Below are 27,546 nucleotides of genomic sequence, written 5' to 3'. Positions count from 1 at the left end.
TTTGGTTGGTTCTTTAATTTACGCAAATAAGTTGCACTAAATATTCCACTGGGGGTGCATTTACACTACTCGTAGATATTCCAATTTTTATACACATTTAAAAAGTTTATTACAAAATTAAATGTTGATAATTATAATATTTTCATCTGTCAACTTTGTATTCGTAATGGCTGAACGAAAACAATTGAAAGTTTCCACTAAAGTGTACTTAAACCTCTTATTTACGACATGTAAAAATATTTTTTTTAAATACAAATTTATGGAAAGTCAACAAAACTTTTAAAAAATATATTAAAACAACAAAAGGGTGAATTTTCATGAAAATTTAATCATTAACTTTTCGAAGGCCAGACTCATTTCTTTGTCCTGCTTTTTTAACCGAACCAAAAGCGATAATGTGTAACTTTCACGGAAAATGTAGCGAACGAATGCTCGCTACAGGTTGCACAGGTATAAACGCGACCAACAACCCAACCGGTCGCTGCTCTGACGCCGGTCAATATCATAGTGATGTTGGTGAATGGCGATGCTGCGAGCTTTACCAGTTAGTTATTATTCCGAAGCCTGCGCCTGCGCACGCCACCTACACTCGGAGGCAGTTGTCGGTTCTTTTTGAATTGTAATTTAGGGCGGTTTTGTTTTGGTGGTTTTTGAACTGTGCTGTTTGTAATATTCAAGTTTTTTATACAGGCGAATTGAAAGACATTGAGGTGAGTGAACTTATTATAGCTATATAACTTGAGTTTTGAGAAAATATTGTTGTATATTTCAGGATCATTATCCATCAAGGAAATAAAGCTCCTTTGAATTTTTCAAGAATGCAAAAAGTTCCGACTTACTTTTAAAACTTTTAATAGCTTACCGTAAAAATGACCGAACTGCCATTGTTCAACTCAAGTTTGATGTGGCGGTACAATCTTAACTTTATGAAATTCAATAATGGAAGGGAATTCGTCGTCTTTTTAGAACAAAGAGATCATTTGGTATTCCGTCCGCCCGCGCCTGGCTGTGACGCCGTGAAGATAGATGAGGTGACACATCCATAATACTCGTTCGTTGAGATTTTTCTTTTGTCATAGATAATTTGGCCTCATGTAGAGCAATACTAAGAATGCGCGGAGTCTTTCCAGCCAGCTTCCTACAGTTCAAATTAAGAACATGTTTATTTCAATCTTGATTTAGATTAAATTCCAAATTTAAATCGCGAAAGTGGTTTACCGGTTTGGCCAACTGGTCACGTTCAAATGTTACATAAATTAAAATTGCCAAAGTTTGTAAATAACACAAACAACGTGATGGGGATAAAACTAATTGCGGTTACTTTGTAAGTGAAAGGGAATGACCGGCTGGTGACGATGTGACGACAGAGATGCAATCTGATCTTGATGATGACGACATGATGAAACCGTAGTGGTTTGGTTTATTAGTGCGTTAATGAATTGAACTAGTTTACGCGGAACTTTAGGAAATACCTAAATGTATTCTGAATTATGAATTAAATACAGACCTCTGTATACGCCATGCAAAGATTGTGTATAATTGTTTTCATTTAATAAAATCATTATCATCACGACCCATCACGTCCCCACTGCTGGGGCACGGGTCTCCTTCCAATGAAGGAAGGGTTTTTTTAGGCCTAGTCCACCACGCTCGCCTAGTGCGGGTTGGTGGACATAAAATCATGGTACATGGCAATTTATCTAAACTGAATTAAGTACCTAAATATTTTTTTATAGAAGAAATAAAACGATCACTTCTGTGAATGGGAGACTTAGGAAAGGAAAAATAAAGCTGAAACGACTGAGCTCGGGAGAGAGCTAGGATTTCACAGCGAGGCAGGTAATTCGAATTAGAATAATCCGCGCAGCTTCATCGTAGAGGTTTTTCAACGCTCACACAAGTACTATAGGACATCTATGCGTATCGCTCTACATTTTGTAGCGTCTTAATTTTCGGGTCGTAAGCATTAACTTATATGTATATAACTAGCGTAAGGACAGGCCCCGCCGCTCTAGAAAATGACACCCCCGCGTTGGCCCTAACATCTTATAAATCTGTAATAATTTTTATGAATTTGGGCCAGCGCGCGGGTGTTGTATTTTCTTTTCACAAAACGATTCGACGGGTGTATCCTTCCTTTTGAAGTCATTGTTCGTAAGAGTTAAATTACAACTGAAAATACTGCATATACTTGCATTAAATGGCTTCTACAGTACTTTGCGACGTGCTAGAGGTAATTTATGTGCAGCAGCGGCGAACGGAGAATAGATTAGGCATTCGTATGAATCGTTTTTCACACTCATCTAGGCTGGAACAGTGGGCCACGAACTTAGATTAACAATAAACATCTTGTAGATGGTGAGTAAAATACAAAAAAAAAACAGTTAACTGTTTGCTTTTTGTTTACTGTCAAACCATTTTAAAATCAACCTAAGGCTGGCCATACACGGACAGCTTGAGCAGTTTGCCAGTGACCAACATACACGAACTGCTCGAGCAGTCAAATTCAACTGCTTCAAGCTGCCATTGATAACTGCTTGCAGCAGTTGTTATCAACTGCTCGACAAGTCCATTCAAATCAGTAGCGACATGGATTTTGAGGAGGAAGCACTTCTGCTGCTTTTGCTCATACGACGACGACGCCGGCGTAAAAATAGAAAATTGTGGGTTCATACAATATTAGAAACACGAAATTATAATGGAGAATTTAATCACTTGTTTTTGGAACTAAGACGTGACGAAGAAAAGTTTTTTAATTATTTTAGGATGTCAATCACATCTTTTGACGAATTGTGTAATATACTCAAGGAAAAAATTAAACGTGAAGATACTATTATGAGGAAAAGTATTCCACCAGAAGAAAGGCTAGCTGTAACACTGAGGTTAGTAAAAAAAGTGGTATTTTTTTATTGTTTATTCATTGAATATATCAGTAATAATATCATCAGATAGAACAGACGAAGGTGGAAGGTCTTCATAGGATGACTGAGAAAACTCATCATTAGCTGAGACTGGTGCAGAGTTATAAGGCTGGTCACTTGTTGATGTAGAGGGTGCAGATTGATAACCCTTGTTGTAACTTGAATAGTTGTAATTAAGTCCACGTTGCTCACTAGCTGAATGTGCAAAATATCCTCTATTTTCACCATAATAGCTTGACTGTGTATGCTGGGATATTCCTTTAAAGTATTTAATTACGTTGATGATTTCTGACCTTGCATCTAATTTATATTGATCTTTAATTTTTTTAAACTCTCCAGCTAGTGATAGTAAGAACAATTTGTCATCATCTTCTACTGCAAGATTTGAACTGGGTTTTTCATCAATACGTTTAGATAATTTTTCAATTAGGTTGTCCTCAGTTTTATGTCTTCTTTTTAAAGCACTATAATTTTTTTTTGCAGATTCTTTATTATGATCGTTCCCTTCAGATTTTTCTTCCAAACTGTCTGATTTGTCTGGTCTTTCCTCAATGATCTTTAAAAATGATAACTGCTCATAATATGGGTAGGGTCGTATCTTGGTGGCTGCTGAACCACTCTTTGGTTTAATTTTTCTCGTATACCTGGTATACCCATCTCTTAATACTTTCCATTTCTTCTGTAATGACATAGCTGTAACAATGAAATTTACATACATTAATAAAAAAAACTACTCAATAATAAAAACTACTAATGCTATTTCTCTTTTCAGGTACTTAGCCACTGGACAAACATTTATGGATTTGCAATACAGTTTTAGAATTGCAGCTACTACAATTGGCGGTATAGTGAAAGATGTATGTAAAAATATATGGATGTATATGAAAGATATGTGCATAGCACCATTAACTGAAGATAGATGGAAAGAAATAATAAATGGGTTTATGAAAACTGCACAGTTTCCGAACTGCCTTGGTGCAGTGGACGGCAAACATATAAGAATAATAAAACCCGTACAAAGTGGATCGGCATATTATAATTACAAAAATTATTTTTCGATAATACTAATGGCCGTGTGTGACAGTAATTACATGTATACTTTCGTCGATGTAGGTTCATATGGAAGGCATGCAGATTCGACTATTTTCGAAGAAAGTACTTTTTACAAAAGGTTACTGGAAAAGAAATTGAATATACCTGCACCTTCTTCAATATCGCGAAATGGACCTGTTTTACCGAATGTATTTGTAGGAGATGAGGCGTTTAGCTTACAAGAAAATTTGTTGCGTCCTTACGGAGGAAAAAATTTGCCAGAGCAAAAGAGAGTCTTCAACTATCGATTATCACGTGCTAGACGGTTTATTGAATGCACATTTGGTATATTTGCTAACAAATGGCGCATATTCCATCGACCACTTAACGTAGATGTCGAATTTGCAGTAGATATAATAAAAGCAGCATGCGTTTTGCATAACTATGTAAAGCAACGAGACGGACATAAATTCGAAGACACATTTGAGGGTCTTCCAAACTCTATAATAGAAACAACTCAGAATATTCGTCGAGGTGGACCTATGTTAACAACAGTCAGAGAAGAATTTGCAAATTACTTTGTGAGTGAAGAAGGAAAACTAGATTGGCAATGGAATATGATATAAACTAGCTGTATATCTACTACCTTACCAATAAACAGTGTGTAACTTTACACAATGCTATAAAATGTTTTGTCTCTGTCACTCTCATTTAATGTCAAACAGGGACAAAACATTTTATAGCATTGTGTAAAGTTACACACTGTTTATTAGTAAGGCAGTCATTGTGTGTTAATATCTATTTTCTATCATTTGTATTCGAAAATAAAAAATAAATTACTCACCGATTTTATTTTTTTCCGCCACCGGGTTTTCTTTAAAGTTTTCAATTAGTTTCTCACAAATAGTTGCCCATGCATTATTTTTCTTTATTTTGTTACTGTGGTCATCAAGTTTATAATTCCATATAAGTTCTTGTGATTTTATTGCACTTATAAGCGCGTCACAATCGATGTTGTCGTCCATTGTAACAAATGAAGCGTGCGGACGGGAAGCGTCCTCGACGTGGAATGAAGACATAGAGAAAAAATAAACAAATGAAGAGCGCGGGGCCCGGAGGTAACTGCGCGAGACCAGGGAGCACAGGATTCGAAACCTCCGTTTACGTTGCGTATCGTCAAATGTCACTGTCAAAATGTAAGGCAAATTTGTTACTTCCAAAAGTGGCATTTGTTTTTTCCATGTTAGGTGGAATTTCACCAAACGCTAAACCTATTTAGTAGCCTGTCATACGTCTGTCAGTTAGTACAAAATGTATTTAAAATTTGACTTAAATACGTTTAGCGTTTGGTAAAAGCGACCCTTCGTGTAGATTCGAAAATAGTATCGAATCCTATGCCCGCGCCTGTCGACAGCTCGAGCAGTCAGTGTATGCCTGGCGACTGCTTGACCGCACGATGAAATTTCACCGTGCTGCCGACTGCCCGAAGCAGTCGTAACTGCTCGAGCGGTTCCGTGTATGTGTTTACGTAGAAGACTGTAGTTTGCTGTGCAGTCGCAGCTTCAAGCAGTCTATCCTGACTGCTTCAAGCTGTCCGTGTATGGCCAGCCTAATTACAACCATTGTAGGTACCTATATATATGAATAAATTAGTAAAGTAATAGTTTAGGGCTTTATAGTATTTACTCGTAAGCTCACTTCAGAAGTTAACGTCAATATTGAGAGACTATTTTTCAATATAATCAATAAGTAATCTCGTCTTAGTACTTCAACAGAACGTCAAGGACACTGTAATTTATTCAATACTATCTTTTTAAAACCCCTCTGAATAGCAATATAAAATGCGAATGGGACTGGCTGGCTGATCTAGTATGCACAGAAACGGATTTTTTACGTAGTTCAGTTCCTAAGGGACTTTAATCACTCTAGAGCCAAAAGAATGGGAACTAGAATAACGAAATAGAAAAAAAAACACTTTAACACCGCAAAACTTTACTAAGACGAGGAGAAGTTTGCAAGGCTGGGGGGTTACTCTATACTGACAAAATACGAACGAACGAGAGATGTTGTGCAATTGGAACATTTAATACAGCGAGATAGAGATAGTTAGATTTTCTTTATATAGAGTGACCCCACTGGACCCTGGTTGGGTCCCACATCTAGGGATTATCATCCCTTCCTACAGTTACAGGAGTTTAGCATAAAGTTTGAGCTTAGGAAACCCTACCCGTTTGTATTAGAAAAACAAATAAATATACCTTATAGCTAGAAATTTTGTTAAGTACACTCAATCCCTTATACATTCTTGAATAGTGACCTAAAAAAAGCATGTTTAATTCGCAATGCTTGAGGTTCTCAACAACATGCAGGCTCTACAATTTTTAAAGAACAAATTTATTTTAAGAACTTACAAAACATCAAAACTCATAGAAACTAAATTTAACTAAAAGTTAGGTAGTACTATAGCACATATATGTATTTAATAATAGAATAAGGTTATTTTATGCTGAAAGTTGTTTTACGGAAGCAAAACTAGTATGATACATGATCGTGTAGCTAAAGTCTTGTAAATTATTGTTGTTTGTTTTGGTCGTAAAGGCTTTTCGTCCATTAATTTGAGTAAAATGCAGAAACGAACTAGCTAAGTAAGTATAGGATATAATTAATAATAGTACATAATAAACGTCTAGGCTACGATTAAGGTACTCTACGATTGAGGTAAAGCCATGCTTAGCACTCCAAATTTAGTTGTCTACGGCTACCTGGCTGTATAAGCATGCCGATTGCGTGAAATTTTCCCTTCACTCTTTCGTCGATTTAGAGATTGATCTCCCTTAAGTTGATTCCGGAAATGATACAAATGTGGACATGCCAGCGTTGTAGACAGTTTAATACAAGCAAGAAGTAGGTACTTATCTAAGTACATATTTCAATATTTCCGTTATGAATTCGCCGCATAGCAACAACAACGACACGAGTAAAAGTGTAAAATAAAGCTCCTTCAGTTCTCAGAATAAGAGATCACTCTAAACAATCACGGGATGCCTCGGGAGTTGCTCCTTGATAAAATACCCAAGTATACAGGGGGCTGTTAATGTGGTAGAGTAAGCTGAAAGGATGATTCGGGCCATTCTGAAAAACTTTGTTTCTATGACATTAGTGAAAAAAAACTTCTCGTAGAAAAAGTCATGTAACTGACGTAACCATGACCAACTAACGGTGTAGGAATTTTATTTTTTGCATATTTTCAAAGTTGCACAGTATTAACCCCTTATACCTATTTTGAACATCCTGTATAATGAAACCAAACTGATGAAGAACCCTCGGAGATTGGTAAAATTGCATACGTTTAAATCGGCAGCCTCCAGGGAAATAAGCTGTTATTTTTAACCCCAGACCAAAAAAAGGGTTAGTAGTTCCGGTTCATGTCATGTCATTCTTTTAATCAAATACGGACCAATTCAATTCAGTATGCTTTCTAAATTGAAAGTTGACTAGATTGACAGTGTTCTTACTGTTCTTGCCATGTTAAATCAAAATTGGTTCAACTATCTCATTATTTAGTTAATCTAGCTATGTGCGAAGTTTTTTTTATACGTTTACATTGTTATAATATAATGATAATCTAATGTAATGTTATTGTATAGTCGAAGTTAACCAAGAGCAGAATACAATAACCTATCCTTCAACAGTTTCGCAACTGTAAGTTGAGTAATAACACTCAAGTGCAGGAATTAATTGCTCGGGCAACTTGCATCACACGTAGTTTAGTGTTTAACACGCGCACTGTAGTTTGTCGAACAGATATAACAAGATTTTGGCATAATCATATAAAATGTGGGATGATCTATGGTTTTGGATAGGGATGTAGGGTAGGGCAAGTTCCTGCGCCTCCAATGAACCTAAAAACTTTGCAAAGCGGGAGATTTATTTTTCTTTAACTGTAAGCTGTATGCCAAGCTACAAGATAAGAATAGTAGGTATCAATCATTAAATAATAATTCTAGATACAAAAAATATTTGTTGCCCTATTCATTAAATAGGTTGGTTATTTTACGTTATTGTTCTGCGATATCGAATAGACATTATGAATATTTTATTGTTACAAATGTACACAGTTACAATATTTTAGCAATCCGTTATTTTGCCTAATTCTCTCGCGGCTCGTGTGTTTAGTACTAAAATGATTTAGCTTTTGTTTATCACACATGCTAATTAATAATTTGATTAACGTAAACAAAGTTTGTTGCAACTGGCAGAGCTTATTTGTTTTAATTTGAAATGATTTTAAGCTAATATTTAGTGTGCGTTAAACAATACTTTGTTTTCTTTCAGGCAACATGAAGCGGGCTACGCTTTTCATAGCTTTTGCTATGATTGTGTCCCAAGTTTACTCGGTAAGTACCTAATTCAAATAACATATTTAAGGGCTGATTTTTAAATAGTCAGATAAATGTTAACTGACAAATAAAATTGTTGCTTTCACGGTCTAATACAAACATTCAGACGCGACAGAATCATAATAAAATTGTTCCCTAGATTACTTTTTTATCTGGCTATTGAAAAATCAGACCTTACGTAGGTACATTTATACCTATACCATTTTGCAATCTGCCACTACAACATAACACAAGGGAATTTTTACCCTTATGTTTGTATATCGCGGAATTCACCTGAATTCAAAAGTTACACAGTATTCCTAAACTGCTTTGATGTCCAGCAAGACATATTATCATTATCAGTCAGGAATCAGGAAGCGCATTCATTAATAACAACGTAAGGAGCGCAGTGGGAGCTATTGACACGCATGTAATTGGTTTGTCGCAGTAATCCGGCTCCGAGCACGGAATGCGATATCAAGGAGACATGCATCATCGCCGCCCCCGCCATTACGCTTATTCGGGCCCGATCTAGGGGGTCACTCTATCTGACGAAAAACGATGATTCGGAGCGATGCTGCGCCAGTCATAATTCTATCTCGTATTAAGGCGATTCACGCACTTGACCGTGCATCGCCGCGGAGGGTGGATTATCATTACATGCAAAATTATAGTTTATAATAAAGGATGTTGCAAAAAGGGTATACTAAGCCGAAATGGGGTTACTCAGGGGGTCATCCTGAACAACTGTTTTTCTACGAGTTTTGGATATTCGCAAAAACCCTGTATAGAAAAAAACGCTTACCCTTACACGCTGCTGCCGCCGCCTCATCGCGCGGAAATTTATTAAATATGTTAAAATCCGCAATCCGCGCGGTGATGCGGTGCGTGTGTCGCCTATTGCACGACAGCAGCACCCGTTAGTTCGTTTTTCGTCAACATAGAGTAGCCCTCCTGGTTAACATGCGTTTAGTATTCGGCCGGCGCCGGTTAGCCACGTGATTACGTGATTGGAATGAGTTTGACGTGATTTGCTAATTCCGGAAGACACACATTCGATCTAATATCGATTGTGGACCAGTTTGCTCGGGATTAAGGAATTAGGGAGTCGGTTTTGAGTTGTCGTTTTATGCTTAGGGCAGTGGGATAGGCTTAGTAGTATTATGAGAAATAGCAGACTTCAATAATTATTATATTCGTTTTTATTATATGAAAAAGTTGGGTTTTCAAAGTTTATTCACTACATACTACGCCGAGTACCTACATACCTAAAACGTTTAATAATTTAGACGTAAGATTTAATTGAGTACCTACACATAATTCTGCTGAAGTAACCTTATGTGATAACGGGGTGATTTTCCAATCTTCAGAAACAAAACAAGATATTGTTCGGTACTCAAAGACTTTGAGCTAAAGTTGCCAAAATAGAATGATTTTATTCTGATTAAATTCCGTGACCTCTCGGCTTCCCTGGTTGAATAAACAAAGATTTTCATAGATTACAATGTTTTCGCTTTTGTCTTTCTTATCTTGATTAGTGTATTCAATCTCCGAAACTGGGCTTGCCCTTAATCTAAGGAAAGAGTTAGATTTTTGGGAAATGGATAATGAAAAATTAAATTGGAGATATACCAAAAATAAGGCCAATCACTGGAGATAAACACTGAGAGAAATATTCGGTGTACAGGGTGTTGCAAAAAGGGTATACTAAGCCGAAACCTACATGTGCAGCATGGTATATCTGTCGCAGGCATCTGGTTTAATCTCCTGTTTGATTGAACCGCTAGCCCGTTCATTGGATGACGCTACTCAGTTGAATGACTAAAGAACAACTCGTCAAGTGGTTGACTGTAACGTCCAACGTCTTGACTGAACGTTATTCAGCGAAGTCGTTAAATGGATATAGTATAGCAACTTTGTAATGTCTGGTTAGGATGAACATGACCAGACAAGAGTCAACAAAAATACTATGTTACAAAGCTCTCATCTCACAAATTAACTAAACAATAACAATAAACGTACCTTGATATTGTTGTTCATAATTATCCAGTTTCAGCACATTTTTTTTCTTTTAAACTATCCGCCGGCGGTGTAATAATAGGTAAATCCATGTTGTCACACTATTTTAATATAAATATCGCACTTTAAAGCTAATTTATTTGCAAAAAATAACAATACAAGTGCTTTTTGTGTCAGCTGTTTGCTGTTAGACGCCATATTTGTTTTATTCACCACCTGACTGATTTTAAGTCCGCTAACTAGTTGGACGTTTTGTGACGCTTGTACAATCAATGTTCGGCCTAGTCATACAACTGAATAGCGTCATCCAATGAACGGGCTAGCGGTTCAATCAAACAGGAGATTAAACCAGATGGCTGCGACATATCTAAGCCCGAAACTGAAATCAGAATTTGAAAATTCGCGAAAAAAAATTTTCCATAGAAACTTAGTTAGTCACGTGACAAAATATATTTTTTCGCGAATTTCCAAATTCTGATTTTAGTTTCGGGCTTAGATATAACATGCTGCACATGTAGGATTTGGGTTAGTATACCAATTTTGCAACACCCTGTATATTGTATAATTATAATCATAATATAAGATCATCGGTAACGTTCTGCTTAAAACGCGTTAAGCATAGTGCTCAGGGGTTTGGATTTAAATCAAGAACATAGATGTTTTATACCATTTTTTAAGACGATACTGTATAAACGGAACTGATCAAAGGTAGTATAATAATATCCTAACATATTTATCACCACACCACAAAACTCTAGCATCGATCGTGTGATATTCACACGGCTGGCTTTAAACTTGCAACAATGGCTGTAGCCGCGGTAATGACGAGGGTCCACCGCCGCCGGTGCAGTGGAAACATAGTGGAAACGTCCCGTATTGTATGCTCCACGGAAACGGCAATTATATATGTGTGACGCACAGAACCACCATGTGGAATTGTACTAGTTTAGGTTTAAAAGTAAAAAAATCAAGGACAACATCACAAGCATTATTTATTTCGATATTTAAGCAGGTCATAAGGTCCTTTGTCATTATAATAGCGGATGTCAAGTAGACACGCCTTTGGTTAATCCATGAAACTTATAAAAACTTTGGTACAGAAATAATAACGACCACGTGGCTTTATTAAGATTTTCTTATGGAAAATAAACCCAGCTATTAAAGTTATATATATTCCTTATTTGTTACTCATTCAATAAAATATTAATAAGTTACAAACTACGCAAGTGATTTACGCAGAAGACCTGAGCAATGTGTTTATTGCAACTATCGGAAGTTATTTAATTTAAATCAGATGACGATGACGCAGAGGTAAAAACAATAAGAATAGCTGCATATTTATTGTATTAATGATAAACGTCCACCCAGCCACATCAGTGTCGTACGATACGATCAAACAGATTTTGACTGCACTGTGTGATATTCTACACAAAAAATTATGAATGCGATGCGTACGAAGCCGAAAGAATGGTGGACGCTTACCTTAAAAGTGTTCAATTGAAAGAAGAGTAGTTTGTAAAATATTGACGTTTATTTAAAAAAAATGTGATGTGTGTAATGATTTGATAGAAGTTTCGCGACTAGAATTATAAAGTAATTTAGCTTGTACCTACATAATGAATACGATTACATTGCAGGTTTTTTACAACTGTCTGTTGGTAATAAACTGCCACTGTTGCATGTGGTTGCGGAGATTTATAAGATAACCTTGTATTGTATCATTTCTAATATTCCGTGACATTTGACGTGTGGGAGATTTACGTTGTTGCAATAATTACGTGTTTTTACTGTGTGCCGTGAAAATTGCAGACCTGCAGGTCAATATTGTAGTGTTTTATACTTATTGCGTGTTTGTTTAGAGGTAGAAACCACATTATAATTGCAGTTGCAATCTTTAAATTCATGGATAATTTCTGTGATAAGACTACAATAAGACCAGGGAACATAGCTATTACTTTCCTTACTGATTATTTTACTATATCTACTCTTTTGTACCCTAATTAAGTTACAACTTGTTTATTCATTATTATTCGGTGTAAAAGTAAAGAATACGCTATCTATCCATATAATGAGAAAGATAAGACCATCCAATACTAAAAATTACAATCACACACGTAACTCATATAATAATGAATAGCATGGTAATTACTTAACTTCTGTTTTGTTTTAAACCTCCTGATGCGCCGCAGGATTGTTGTTGTAAATTAAATTAAACATAAATGAATTGAACATAAAACAACAACCCCCCTTCTACCCCTCCCCTCTCCCCCCCCTACACAAAGCATCAATTACGCTGATCCGAGCCACAAAATCGGTATATATTGGTTTTGGCGATATAATCCCACATCACACGCATTTCCTGTTTTATAAAGGGTGTCCGTTGTCAAGGGGGCATCCGAGAAAGAGCCAGATGCATAATTTTCTAATACCATGGAAGTAGTACCAGGTTTTAGGAGTTACGACCTTCAGAGAAAACTTATCTCAGGGGACCTTACACTATAATCCGAATATTATCAAAATTGTTTTGCCTATAGGTAAACATGATGGTATGCAGAGTGCTTTTTCGTCAGTCTTTAATGCGTTCGAAAACTAAAATATCAAGAATTGTTTTTTTCTTAATCGCTGTGTATGTTTGTTTGACGTAAATCGACCCTTAATTTCTCTGACCGCGTGAGTTCAAAGACTCCAGCGATTACATTCATAGTCAAGGCTGCGATGCAAGGGTCGTATTCATAGGCCGTGCCACCGTTCCAGTCGAATGGCCGCCCTTGTAACAGATAGGTAACAGGTAATAGCAGCCTCTACATGTGAGGTATGGGAAACCGACGAAACAGACGGATCGGAAGCTGTTAATTGTAGTTATATCGGTATAAATTTCGTTTGTAGTGTTTCGTAATACAATTGACAACATTTCAAATAAAATGCTCACCGATTTTATTTTATTTTCGAGTAGATATCACAAATTTAGATGACCCGTATTTTTTTATTTCTTAATATTTCTATGTTTTAATATATTTTTTTAATTTCAAAGTTCAAAATATTTATAGTATGAGTGACGTCACGTCGAGGCTTTGGATAAAAATATTTTCGTTGCCTGCCTAACCTAAAAAAAAAAGTTGGATGACATTAACTTGACATGAACAAAGGACCAATCAACTTCAACTTCAACTTTATTTTGTGGCAAGGACCAATCACAAACTTCCGTCATTGACAAGGACACATAAAAGTGACAGACATTTGAGTGACGTTTGTCATTGTCATTGTCAAAGTGACATAACATGTTTTTTTTTGTTCATGTTTTAGAAGTAAAAGCGCGTTTAATTATTATGCCACATCGTGATGTCACGAATGATAATTTAGATTTTTATGTTTTTCTCTGAAATAAATCAATAGAAAAATCGGAAACTTTTTTTTTTGTGAATATTAGAGCCATATCTCTAAATGGTTTTCGAATTTCAACTGTATAAAATTTTGAAATGTTGTCAATTTGTCTATTTTACTAGTTAGATCAGAATAACTTTATTAGGTTCACTTGTCTATAGGTAGTGTCATAGATTAGTACACTAATAGTCTATGGTAGTGTGAAATTTTATTTATTTATTTATTAATGAAGCATGGAAAACAAACAGCATGGAATTATAAAACTAGGTATAGTTAAGTTAATAGTAACAAACATGCCAGTTAAAGGTATTAGTTAAATTTTATCAGTAAGCTCCCTGAACATGTCATGTAAACCAGACTTCACAATGGAAGTGAGTTTTACAACGTCCATTGCAAAGTTCACTGAAGTAATTCCACTCCATATTTACAACCACTTGCATCGTAGATCACAATGGCATATTATCGATGTTCTACATTGTTATAATCGACTACCTACAATACAATCAATTTGCATGCAATACACACCTCTGAGGCAAGCATTGTAATATGGCCCATTATTAATAGTGCCTCAATACAAACTATCCCATGTACAGTAATTCTTACTATATTTAAACTTAGATAATAAGAACACTCGGGTAACATTACCTATGACAAAAAAAAAAACAAATCGAAAATCAGTTCATCCGTTTAAGAGCTACGCTACTGCACACAGTACAGGCACATGTTAATCTTATAAGATACCTCTATGTTTTTTGGGGCTTAATAACAGTGAAACTGGTCATTACTGCAAAATGATTTAACAAATTTCCACTTCACAGACCTAAATCGCATTGATTCGCAGCGAACCATCACACATCCCGGAATGGTATGGAGGAAACAATGCGCAATCACACAATAAATGAGCCCGTCTCATTAAGCGAATCACCACCAACAAACAAATGTTAATGTTCATAATTCCATGAGAGAATAAATACACTGGTTTGAGCGCGAGTTTCGTAAATGTGCATCTACGTTATATAGGAGTCGGTGTTGGTTGAAATAAACTTCTAAATTATTGATGTGATTATTGTTTGGATTATTACTCTATATGTATATCAAATTTACTACATCTAATCTATAACTACAGATACTACAAAGGCGGTTTTGCGTTTTGCGGTTATATTATTTACCTACGTTTTAACATAAATAGGTTACACCCTGTTACACCCAAAGCCACCATCCCCAAATAATGTACTTCTCTATGAGTATAGGTATGTCAGGGATATGTCAGGCGTATATAAAAGCTGCGGCTCTAGGTTAATGACTGAGAACTGATGTAGAGCGGTCAGTGTAGCCTTAAATGGCTACGTACCAAGGGTCCTGGATTTGAATCTGGGAGTAAAGTATCTACAACAGATTTTGAGAAAGGTCTACGTCTAGCAGTGAACGTCATCTTTGATTATATATTTTTGTATTTAACTCTTTATTGCACAAATATACCTAAGTGAGTAAGGATAGGATCAATTCTAAAAGCATTTTTTACCATTTTAGGAAGTCATTAAGTCTGATGACGACCGAATGGCGTAGTGGTTAGTGACCCTGACTACTGAGCCGAAGGTCCCGGGTTCGATTCCCGGCTGGGGCAGATATTTGTTTAAAGATAGATATTTGTACTCGGGTCTTGGGTGTTGATATTTATATTTAGTATCTATCTATCTATGTATTTGTGTAGATATATCAGCTGTCCGACACCCATAACACAGGTTCTGCCTAGCTTGGGGTCGGATGGCCGTGTGTGAGATGTCCCCACATATTTATTTATTTATTTAATAATATGAAGTGCAAAAATATACCAAAATAAAATTAATGAACTAAATACCTATAGGAAATAGGAAAAATGATTATAAAAATTGCGAGGATGTTATTCGCTTTTCAAATGCGTCTTTTTACAGATTATATCAAATAACATGTTCACGAATGGAATATAAACATGAATTAATTAACAACAGGTCTGATTTGCATATGATTTGTATTAAATCTGCGTCCACAGTTTATTTACAGAAAATGTAACGGTAAAATTGTTATCTTATAAAAATACTGGTATAAATAATTATTTTCAAAAAACAAACTTGTGTTTTGTTTTACTCATAGTCCGTAAGAGGATCCTTCAGTGATATACAATTGTAGCAAGTACTTAATATATTATGTACTTACATAGCTATAACGGCTAATTAGTAGGTATAGAGGAGGTTATTAAAGTTGCACAATCCTCTATTGTAATCTAATTATGCAATAAAGGTACATTATACAACCAGCATACTTGGACATAATAAAGTAATTGGATCTTCATTTAAAAAGGATTACGAATAAATACACAAAGCAGTGATTCGCACATAAAGGGTTTCACAGGTTTTTAGTGTAATGGTGAAATGTTTTTCTTTAAGTTTATATTTTATACTCCGACCTAAACCTATATGTACCTATTGTAACTATATCATTTAATTCATTGAATTAAAATGAAAACCAATGTTAAATTAGCGTATCAGAAACTTAATAAAAGAATCACACCCGAAATCAAAGCTATGCTGCGTCGTCTTGTATTTGAAAATGTCAACGCGATTCTGCTTAATTTAAACACAAGGAAATTACATATTTGCCTACAAAATATCGAAAAAGATTCTGAGATAGCATTTAATTAGTATGGTATTCATCAAACGCACATCAGTGGTACTAAAGAGGAATGGCATCCACCCCATGCATTGTTCGCTAGAACATGATAAATGCTATTGTGTGTCTCCTAAATAACATGTTAATACTGCATTTGTAATTTCATTGCGAAACTACTAATTATGTGGTTTTACCCGTCATTAAAATGTAACGCGTACTTACGAAGTGATCTATACACTCTGTTTTTAATAAGTTTCATTTAAACTAGTAATACCTACCTAACGTATTTAACTTCTATGTAATAAATATAACAATACAAGTAGGACAGTCAGTGTTGTGGCGCTTTTTGCGAGACGCCAATGTCCACCAGAGAACAATAATGGGCTGATAATGACCAAGGCGTATGATTGATCTGATACAACTTCGTGAAAAACTAGTGGAAAATGCCATTATAACACATTAAAACAAAGAGAACCTATAAAAAAATGGAAGTTTACAAAGGTATAATGCTAGCATAGTATATTGTTTTTAATGAAGATATAATTATACCGACATTGCGAGTATTAAAGCGATTTAATTAAGTACTTAAACCGGTTAAAAATAATAGTTGTTTATTTATATCTTATTCGCTTATTTTTTCTCCCGTTAAAAAATACTTAAGTACTGGAATAATTTAAGCACATAATATTAAAATTACTTAAATCTTCAGTTTCTAGTTCCGTAACATTCAAAAATATGTAAGAGAACATACCACCTACCTAGTTTTTAATACCTACCTGCTATAGTACATATTAAAAATAAGTTACATAGATTTCGATTAATTCCCTTCCGGCATAGATTATAATAATAATATATGGTTTGAACTGGGGTCTTGGATGTTGATTATCTAATAGTAAAAGGTGTTTCCACCACGCTTGCCAAGCAGTCCACTGCTGGACGTAGGCCTCTCCAAAAGCACATCACTGGATGCGATTTATAGCTTTGCTGAACTTCGTGAAGTAATACCCTCTGTTTCTGTCCGCAGGCGCCGCAGTTCATCACGTTCAAGGACGGCAAGCTCGGAGTCAACTTCGGCGGCTACCACGCCGGCGTCGGCATCGGGGGACTCCTCGGTAAGTGCTCAAAAAACTGCGACGTCACACTATTTCCTATGGAGATTCTGCGAGTGGAAGGGAGACGGTTATACCCTTGTTACACCTACCGAGTAGAGCGGCGACACAATATCCTCAGCCGATCTTCAGCAATTGAACGAGTGCTCGGCCAAGGGTGGCCAAGGATACTGTGTCGGCCACTCTACCCGGTAGATGTTATCAGGGTATTAGCAATCGAGAGTCGCATCACCGGTTTGTACTCAAGCTCCTATGTCCACTGGCCTAGAGATATTATTGGGCAACGACTTCTTGAAAAACTAGGGTTTCGCTAAAATCCACTGTTGAAGCAGTGAAAAATAAACACGAATTTCTATAGTGCAGGAGATTCACCACCTAGCGGCTTTATCCTGTTACTATAGCTGAGTTTGTAGAGGTTTACAATGAGCCATGATCAAAGGAATTTAAGCGTATTACCGCTATTTAAATATTTTTTCAGGCAATGCAATGAAATTTCAGCTTTTATTACTATGTATATAACGTTGTCACTAAATTAGCTTTGTAAATAGGTTTTTTTAATAACATATGAACACAATTGTCTTTGAGTTGCTTAGATGATTATTTCGCAAAACAATTTTATTATTATGTTCTTCAAGATGACAGGCAGAATTCAGTTAGTGTCTAAAGATGTCTAATTGTCGAGCACAATTAGCGTCACGTCTAGTCTAGCCTTGGTTTAATTATTTGGCCTTAATTACACCTTCATATGAATAATTACGAAGGCCAATTTCCAATTAAGATACATTGTCTGAGACAACTTTCTCAACTTCTTTTACGTAGTTATGAAAAGTAGTAAATTTCCTGAATAGTATATTTTTGTACAACCCAAGGCTGACTAATGGTCTCTGGAAGAGGTAAGTGGGGTTTGTAGTGGTTCAAAGTGGCGAGTTGGCGACCCAAGCCCACAATCCACCTTCTTAAATTGAATGTTGACACTTATGTTACGAACTATCCGTTGAAGTGAATCTCCGGGATATGAGATAGGTCAAAGTTACGTTAGTAGCCCAAACAAACATATTTTATGTAAATTGTGTTTTTTTTCGTAGCCAGTCCACAAAATCCACTTTTGTTTTCATGTAAAATCGCTTTAGAACTTAACTAAAACATGATTGTCAAGAAAAAAAATATACATTTTTGGGGATATTTTCCTGCATAACGAGAATTAACGATCAGTTTTGTACCTATTTTCTTCATTTGCATAATTATGTATACCTACTTAAAATCTCAGCTTCCACTGCCAAACCTAGACATCGTCAATAGGTTTTCTTTCCAACACTTTTATCGCGTAGTCCAAACTTTTGAGTTTACTACTTTTGGTCTCGTTTTCTGCATTAATTTTGCCACAGATGTGTCCAGAACCAGATTACTTTTGAATGGCCCAAAACTACTGTTACTTTTGAATGGCCCAAAACTACTGTTGACAAATAGGTATTCCGTGCACCTATTAGGTGTGACTAAAAATAAATATGATATATTTGACGAGCTCATCTGATCTTAACGTAGATATGTCTGTTTCTCACCATAGCAATTGATTTCAATAATAATGATGATGATAATGTTAATGATGACAAAGCTAAAGACGTTGATGATGATGACTTAATCTCTTCCATCCAAGGGTTGTCTGGTAGAGATTGCTATAAGCAATAAGGCCGCCTCTTTGTACTGTTTTATTTTTAAGTTTTGTTTTTTGTAATTTTTGTTCTTGGTGCAAATAAAGTGTTTTGTATTGTATGATGTTAATGATATTAATGATGACAAACCTGAAGTTGTTGATGAAGATGTCAATACTAATGATGATGACGTCATTGTTCCAGGGGACGGCACAGCCGGCGGTCTGTACGCGGAGGCGGGCACGCCGCTCGGCCAACACGCCAAGGCGGGGCTCGGAGGAGTCGTCGACAAGGATGGCAACACTTCTGGTGAGAATCAAGTAAAAATAAGAGAGAAGCTCCGCTATCAGAAGGGCTAGTGCGGGGTGCTTTATAACTTGACAAAAGCTCTCCGTCGCGCTCGCTCTTTGGGCTGCGCGATGTGAGTGAGCGTGATGCTAAATTATGTCACGTCTTAAATGCGCCCCGTTCTACTAGCCCAGAGTTCATCGATGGCTATGCGGTTTTTTTAAGACATTGTGGAGTAACTTTTGCGCTTTTCTCTGAATAATAATAAATTGGGGATGGTTTTTGACACTATTTGTTTGTCGTTAATAGGCCAATGGAATTACAGAATGTATTCTTTGGAATAAATCACTGCAGTAACTGTCCTTCAAAGAGAATAATTGCACAAAAGTACCTTAATGCCGACACTGAACTTGGTCGGTTTATGTAACGATTTTTTATTAAGTATCGTGGGAAAGTTAAAAACAACTTTAGACAAGCTGCAGTGGTATTCAAGTGAAAATTTAATCAAAACACTTAAATACTCAATCCAATTACAAATTCCTATTTATCATTTCAAACAACCTCAAGTATTTCAAAGTTTGCAACTTAATTAAATTGAAAGTACCTAGTATCTAAGACGGCAGAAATATTGTTCAAATTTGCGATCTTTTGTACCCTTTACCCTTTGTGTAACTGAGCATGATGTAAACAAAGCTAAGATTAGTCTGTTATCTTCCACGGGGCGACTCGAACATAACTTGTCTCCGAAACTTATTAAGAAGAAGCTAAGCGGCACGATTAACTTAATAACCAGTAGCTTAGACGGCTATAGCTGGAGCTCGGTATCTGAAGTTTGTTTTTAATCTTCTTTTATTTGCCTTGTCAGTAGAATTGTTATTGTTTGTATTTTGCATACACTCATTGAGACTCAGTTATATCATTTGTGTGACAGCCTGTGGGTAAAATTTGTACACTTATATTACGCATAAACTTTAGAAAGTTCCCTTTTGGTACTTTCCTAATAGTAAGTCATACAATAGAGTGACGGTTGAGATGTCGCATTCGCTAATTAGTAGTTACCTGCGCATAGTTTCTCGCTAGCCTGCAACATAATGAGTGCCATTTGACCTAGACACTATTATTTACCATACAATAGCGGCGGAAAGTATTATGGCTGCACAGTTGTACCTCCTTGGCACCAAAGTTTGACAAACATAAAAAAATCTACAGTCACTTCGTGTTTAAAAGTTACGTGTATTTGTTTGAATAATTTACACAACGATAGATCTTACATTCCTACATCAAATGTATAGTTTAAGATCCATTAACCTACCATATAACTCTATCTAACTGCATTTTATGCGATGCTAGCGATGGCATGGCAGTATTTCCGTACTTGTGTCAAACGTATCGATGACCGTTTAACATTTTCCATATCCTCATCTCTTCCAGGGGGTCTGTACGCCGGAGCGACGGCGGGCGGCAACGTGAGGGCGTCGGCGGGGCTGGCGGGAGGGGTGGAGGGGGGCAAGTCCGCGGGCTCGGGCTACGCGGCGGCGCAGGCCGGCGACCGCTTCGCCTCGTCGGGACTGGTAGGTAACCCCGAGAGGAAGCTGGAGAAAGCGAGGAGGAAGGAAGAGAAGCTCAAGAGGAAAGAGCTAAAGAAGCTCATTGAAGCGCTGCGCGAGCAGTCGCATAAGAACCGTCATCCTATTTGAGGATACCAATACTAATAATGCATTACAAGATTTTATTGAAATAATTTCATTAAATTGCTTAATTGGAAGACTGGGTTGAAAAACCTTAAATAAGATGATAAGACTTATATTTATAATTAATTTGACATTGTAAAACATAATAAATAATTCTTTTGGTAATGGTTTTAATTTTGATTTGGAATCAGGATTGGTAATTATCAGCTACGCACATTAAATAACCCTCATCTAATAAATCAACACCTATACATACAGATCTCCACGGAAAACTGAGCCAAGGTAAAGGTTTGTCATTTAATAACAAAGTAAATTCCATCTTTGCATGTTTTACCGACATCATTGTTTCTAGATGCTGAGCGGAATGTACATAGCTTCTCGCTACTAACAATAATCTCATAACGAAACACTTATATTTCACACTGAACTTACTAACAATGTCATCTATCTTCACTTTCATACATGTTGTTAATGCAGAATTACACTTACAGGGTGGTGAAGCTGGAGTAGAAGGAGCTTCAGGATTCAAATTTTCCGGAACAAAATCATTAGGAGGTAAAACAACAGTCATTGAGCAGACTGATGTAGTACCGATCGAAATCAAACCTATTGTACACAAGAAAGTGCACAAAGAATTCAAATTCAACACTGTTAATGAAGTAGCACCACCACCGCAAGAAGTCCAAGGAAACGCGGGAGTCCAAGCCGATGTCAATATAAGAACAAACACACATCCAGTCGTTGTGAAAGAAGTGAGTAACCAAAGGACACCAGTTTGGGAATACAATAATGTAATGCAAACGCCGACTTTCGATTATGATGCTTTATTCAGTTCTATGTTTAGGGTAGCCTCATGGATTATGAGCCCCAGTACACATGCGGCGTTTAGAGGACAACAGGTTTGTCGGAGTATTGAGATGTTTTGGAACCATTACGGCACTCTGACAGCCGCCAAATTTTATGTTAGCACTTTCATCATCATTCTCCACCATGTGTTCTACGTTTGTAATAATCTTTTGCGTCTGCATTATCAATGCATTTGTATATGACACTTGAAACAATTCTAATTCAAGTGATAAATTCATCTCAATGTGCACAATGAATTATTTTTACGTGCTTACAAATTGTTTATTGTTTATTTATAGACCTAAGTATGATAGACTTCCAAGTGACAATACTTATACTTCAATGAACTTTCAGGTGGTAGAGCCATCGCCAATCGTGTATGAGAAGCACATCGTCCGCTACAAGCCCCATCGCCATCACCTGCGCAAGCACGCCTATGTCGGCGGGTACCTCGGCGCGGAGACCCACCCGGAGCAGGCCATCGTCTACAAAACAGTCGCTGCCCCTGCAGTACAGAAGAGGATCGACGTTGATGTGGAGTCAGCGGCGAGCGCGGGCGGACAAGCGCATGGAGGTGGGGAAGTGACCTACAAGAAGCAAGTCACTTGGGAAAGGAACCCCAACTTCTTCGCTGATATATTCAATGTAAGTTTGATTCGCAACAATAAAAGCCTTTATCGATTCTTCAAAATATTTATTAGTAGGTACTTTACCTATTTTGCTCTAAAATAGGAATAACTAAATTAGATTTTTGAGAAAACGTTACCCAGATTATGTGAGAGACATACGTTGTACAATGGAACAAACACAGCACGAGACAAATTAGTACAAAACTTGAGGAACATAACACAAATTGTTAAATTTTCCAGATCCCCATACAAACTTTGAAGGCTGTTAGCAACTTGGTCGGCAACACGGCGGGAAGCATCTCCGTGCAGAAGTCGGCCACCGTGCAAGCAGGTGTTCACTCATAAATCAACATTATGACTTCGACGAACTACTTATAAGATTTTTACAACTTTACAAATTAATTATAAGACCAAAACTTTAGGGTAAATAAACCATTTTACCGGGAGTTTGTTTTCAATGATGCCGCTATTAAGTGGAGAATATTGCGAATTTTCCAGTCATGGATTAAGGAAAAACATGAACAAAATGTTTCCTGTTTACTTTTTATCGTTGAAAGGCTAGGGGTGTCAGCAGTAGGGCAGGGAGATGATCAGAGCCTCCCTAGCAACGTAATTTAGAAGATATTTTTTATCGCTCTGTTTTATTACATTTTATTTTACAGTAAAGCCTTCCAGAAGGCTTAGGACCAACTTGCTGAAATAATAAATTACTTTTCACCAAGTTTAGCACGCCGTTATGAATCAAAACAAACGTATTGTTGTTAATGTTTTTAGATCAAAATTACAATGGTTAAATAAGTAATTTTAGTAGAGGTTTTCTTTATGAATTTTTATTTACCTGTATTCTAATAAACTTTCCCACCCTAACAGATTCAGACATATCACCCAAGCATGGCCACGGGTCATCCGTGGCATCATCCGACGCATCCATCTCAGTAAACACATCCGCAGGCAAAATATTCGATGACATATTTGCCGTAAGTTCATGATCATTGCTCATTCATACAATTTGTGTGCTCGCTTTTTTGCATGCGTTTTCTGGTTTTGCATGAAATTGTGTGTTCTTTGCATGGGCTTGTAACTTTTATTTAATGAAAACATTCCATTAGTAAATCCTTCATTTCAGTTTGCAACAATTTTATCCTGGAAATCTATCTATGATTTAATAACTTGACTTTCATCAAGCGAAATTAAATATATTGCTTTCTTTTTCGACACTGTACTTACTGACTGAGCAAGACAGCAAGGGGTGTGTATTTATTTATTCAAGGTTATAATATAAATTAACATTTAACTAATGAAGCCTAACCTAATTGTAAATAAAATTATGAAAACTGAACTAAAAGATAAAATTTTAAAAATTCAAAGTATTCGCCTCAAACTTAGTCTAACTAGTCAAAGATGCCGCCTCGTATCGTTCCTGGCTCGAAAGTGCCCAACAAGCCAGCCGCATTACCGCACTGTATCGCCAACGAAATGCGCTGAACCAGGAACGACCCAGAGCGAGCATCATGACCTTTTTCCTTCAGGCGCTTGCCAAGCTCTCTGATGAAGCATAACGCCTCTGTTCCCCAGGAACCTGCTGCTTCGACAGCAAAGGGCAAAAAGCTGTAAGAGGAAAGACAAGACAGCAATATATTTAATTTCGTTTAAATATTTAGTGCAAGGCTTCCTTAATTATGTAAAAACAGTCAATAGGGAAACATTAATCTAGGTGAATGGAGCGATATTGTTAAGGGCCGTTGCGGGAAATAAATTTAAAAGCACTTGGAGTTGAGTTTCAGTTTGGTTATAAAGGACTGAGTTGGTGAATACTATTGTTATATTTTATTAAGTTTATACATAATTAAATTATGCTTTCTTGAAGGTGATTGATTTTGGAGTTCTATTGCTAAATGGCTGGAGTGTGAAATAGAATAAGTTTTTTCTGGCAAATTATAACACGAGCTTAAAAATAAGGTAAGAATTTTTCTATAATGTATGTATTATTAAGTTTAAGCTTCCTTCTGTAATATAGGTAAGTTTATAAAATCTTATCATTAATATCTTAAAGTATTGTAAATAATTAATTATACATTTTCAGATCCCAATAAATACGTTGGGTGCCGTTAACAAATTCCTCGAAAACAACGTGCCTGCTCGAAAAAGGGTAAATAATATTATGATTAAGTAGATTAACATATTACGATTAATTCACATCAACCGCATCGATAACCTCTGCTAAATTGAATTAATCAATTTATAGAAGTCTAAATTTTACAATCACAAAGTGTTTGCAATTGATTTCGTTGCTGTATCTACAAACACAGGCATTTCTGAGTTCCGGTGGAAATACTAAAGAGACGTTTACGAGCCGTTGAGATTTCATTAATTTTAGGCCGTTCCTCTCCGCACCAGCGCCGGGCTGTGACTAATTACTTGTTTCCGACAAAATGCGAGAGCGAAATCACATCCTTTCTGAGTAGGCAGTAAAACGCCCGACTGGAGACTCTGTTAAGTAAGACATTTGAACTCAACTTCCCTCCTTGAGACCACATTACGTTGGTTTGACGCAAGGCATATTTAGAAGCGCCAATTTCAATTGATCTCGAAGCTAATTATACAGTTCTTTGCAGAATGGGTCGTGAATTGTAGGTCATTTCTTACAAATGGATTTATTCTACAACAAGAAATTCAGTTTTCTATGAGTAAATTGAACTTCATAAAGTACTGATGCTAAAATGACATAATTTAAGTACAGTATATAAATGTTGCCAATATAATTTATTAATGGAATTTTAATATAGAAGTAAGTAGCTCAGTACAGTTTTTAAAAATGATATTAAATATGTTGATCATCAATAATTACCTGAACATTTCACAGAGTTTCCAGACGATGGAACATTCATATTAATCTCTGTAAGCGGGATTAATAATTGTGTTGTTCATTTAATTTTGAATTCATTGCCATTTGCTTTCCGATTTCATAATTATACTTGCAGTATGTCGCCGTATGCCGAGGGGAAGTATACTGATAAAATTAGGTAGTTTATTCAAACGGTATAGGACTTATTGTGGGAGGAAAATAATAACAAAGTCGGTCTGAAATAGTATGTTAATAAAAGAAAAAAAATTGGCTCCAAAGTCGGTCGTGTCCCCATAATAAATCTGATAAAATACTATAAATGTGTTGAGGTGTTTCAAGAACTAAACAAAAACCTCAATAAAAAATAAAAAAAAACTCTTTTTTGGGGACCACCATACATATAACATATTTTGTGGGTGTTTCTAAACGATTAACCTCTTCTCTCAGGTGGTCCTGGACGAGCACGGCGAGGCGACCCGGCTGCGCGGCCCGCACGCGCGCCGCCGCGCCAACCACGAAGTGGTCGTCGTCAGGGAGCCAGAGCAGCATCAGGAGTAGTCTATGAAGTGAAAGAGATATTGATATTAACAGGGGATTGTTGTAGAACTCCGGGATAAGACGTAGCCTAGATGTAGTCCAGGGATTCAGGTTCCCATGCCAATTTCATAAAAAAATTACCATCTATTTTTGCGTTATATGTAGAATTACACTTATAAACTTTAACGTTTATTAGTATGGTGGTCCAAATACAAAAGTTAAGATAATGTTTGAAAGAGTGATCGAAAGAATTTGACATCAAAAACCTTTTATTCTCCTAAATGAAACGGGAGCTGTAAGATGAATTTTATATTATACTGATAGGTGTCAATACAGTGTACAATTCATATTTAGACAAATAATTTTAGTTAAGGCTACAGTTGTATGTTTAAGTTTGTATTTTTGTAAATAGTAGGGATAAGAATAAAGACTACAAACAATAAATTTGCTATTTTTATTTCACAATGTTTTAGGTTTACTTTCTAGATGCTAGTTGGGTAAGTAATACTTATACAGGCTCAACAGTCAACTACTGGCAGTATTGGTCACGAGCATCCCTATAGCTGGTGGCCATTTTTATCACAAATAATATGGCAATGAAATGACCCTATCAAAATATGCAGTGGATATTAACGTGCCTATATTCTACCTATTTTATAGTGTAGATATACGACGGATAATTTTCTCTCAAAATAGGTTTAATGATTAAAAAGTGAAATCCTCTTTAGTCGCGTAGATACATAAATGAATAAATTTATTAGGTACACAAAATAAATTGGTACAATTTCAAATATCATTGAAATAATCTGTGAACATGACTGTTTTGTTTTAGTTGTACTAAACAAATGAGTGTTTGCAGTCGGTGTTTGCCTACAATATAATTGACTCGTGTAGTTAGAATGTAAAGCTTTCAACCGTCGTCGGTGATGAATGCGAAACACGATTCGTTAAATTGCACAGCAAATTAAGTGCTACAAATATATTTCATTGTATGGTACTGAAATGGTAGTGACTACTAATAATAACAAATCAGAAATGTGTTCATAATAATAAATGACTGCATATTTATTTTAAAAAAAATACATCGTGGGACGGAGGTCATTACTTATTATACTTAAGTCTCCTACAAAAATCTACTACATACGTATAGGACATAAAAAACTAAAACTAAAAAAAAAACAGGAAATGGAGGAGCAAGGGGGAAGTTTAAAGGAAAGAAACTGACCTGGCAGGAACGGTTGTCCGGCTGAGCAAATGCGTTTGACCTCTTCGATTTTCCACCCGTTCTTCTCCAGGTTGATGTGCTGATGTACCGGTGCGCGGCGTAGAGCTACGTGTGTTGTAGTACGCGGCGGATTGTGCTTCTATCGCGGATTGAGTGACGGGAGCGTAAGGTGCGTCGACCGACTCGAATCGCGGCGGTGGTAGAAGTGTCTAAACTAAAATGTCTTGCAAACACTATGCTAACTCGACTGTATTTAAGTACCCACTTCACGCACAACCACTGGATGGGTGACCGATTTCAAGTGGTTGTTTTCTGGGCGCTTCCGTGCTTCGGACGGCACGTTAAGCCG

The 27,546-nt window shown here is 36.4% G+C and overlaps 3 protein-coding genes across 3 annotated transcripts; 2 read left to right on the top strand and 1 right to left on the bottom strand.

The window, feature by feature from the left end:
• Positions 1 to 531: 531 nt before the first annotated feature.
• On the top strand, positions 532 to 26,320 carry LOC105389318. Its single transcript, XM_038113249.2, has 11 exons — positions 532 to 710; positions 8,289 to 8,350; positions 17,403 to 17,490; positions 19,341 to 19,445; positions 20,856 to 20,995; positions 21,607 to 21,867; positions 22,316 to 22,606; positions 22,831 to 22,921; positions 23,461 to 23,567; positions 24,674 to 24,739; positions 25,883 to 26,320. Exons 2-11 carry the CDS (start codon positions 8,294 to 8,296, stop codon positions 25,991 to 25,993), a joined length of 1,317 nt encoding a protein of 438 aa, XP_037969177.2. The 5' UTR covers positions 532 to 710; positions 8,289 to 8,293; the 3' UTR covers positions 25,994 to 26,320.
• LOC119691681 (protein ALP1-like) lies at positions 2,429 to 4,803 on the top strand. Its single transcript, XM_048629465.1, has 2 exons — positions 2,429 to 2,882; positions 3,694 to 4,803. Exons 1-2 carry the CDS (start codon positions 2,590 to 2,592, stop codon positions 4,577 to 4,579), a joined length of 1,179 nt encoding a protein of 392 aa, XP_048485422.1. The 5' UTR covers positions 2,429 to 2,589; the 3' UTR covers positions 4,580 to 4,803.
• Positions 2,858 to 5,138, bottom strand: LOC125490388. The gene is made up of 2 exons (XM_048629464.1): positions 4,798 to 5,138; positions 2,858 to 3,614 (listed from the first exon to the last, which is right to left on the bottom strand). The coding sequence occupies exons 1-2, from the start codon at positions 5,030 to 5,032 to the stop codon at positions 2,914 to 2,916; spliced, it is 936 nt and encodes a 311-aa protein (XP_048485421.1). The 5' UTR covers positions 5,033 to 5,138; the 3' UTR covers positions 2,858 to 2,913.
• Positions 26,321 to 27,546: the final 1,226 nt, after the last annotated feature.

This window comes from Plutella xylostella, chromosome 23 (assembly GCF_932276165.1).
Source record: "Plutella xylostella chromosome 23, ilPluXylo3.1, whole genome shotgun sequence".
Classification (NCBI taxonomy): domain Eukaryota; kingdom Metazoa; phylum Arthropoda; class Insecta; order Lepidoptera; family Plutellidae; genus Plutella; species Plutella xylostella.
Note: the sequence above shows the minus strand (reverse complement) of the source record. Positions and strands in the feature narration are given on the sequence as shown.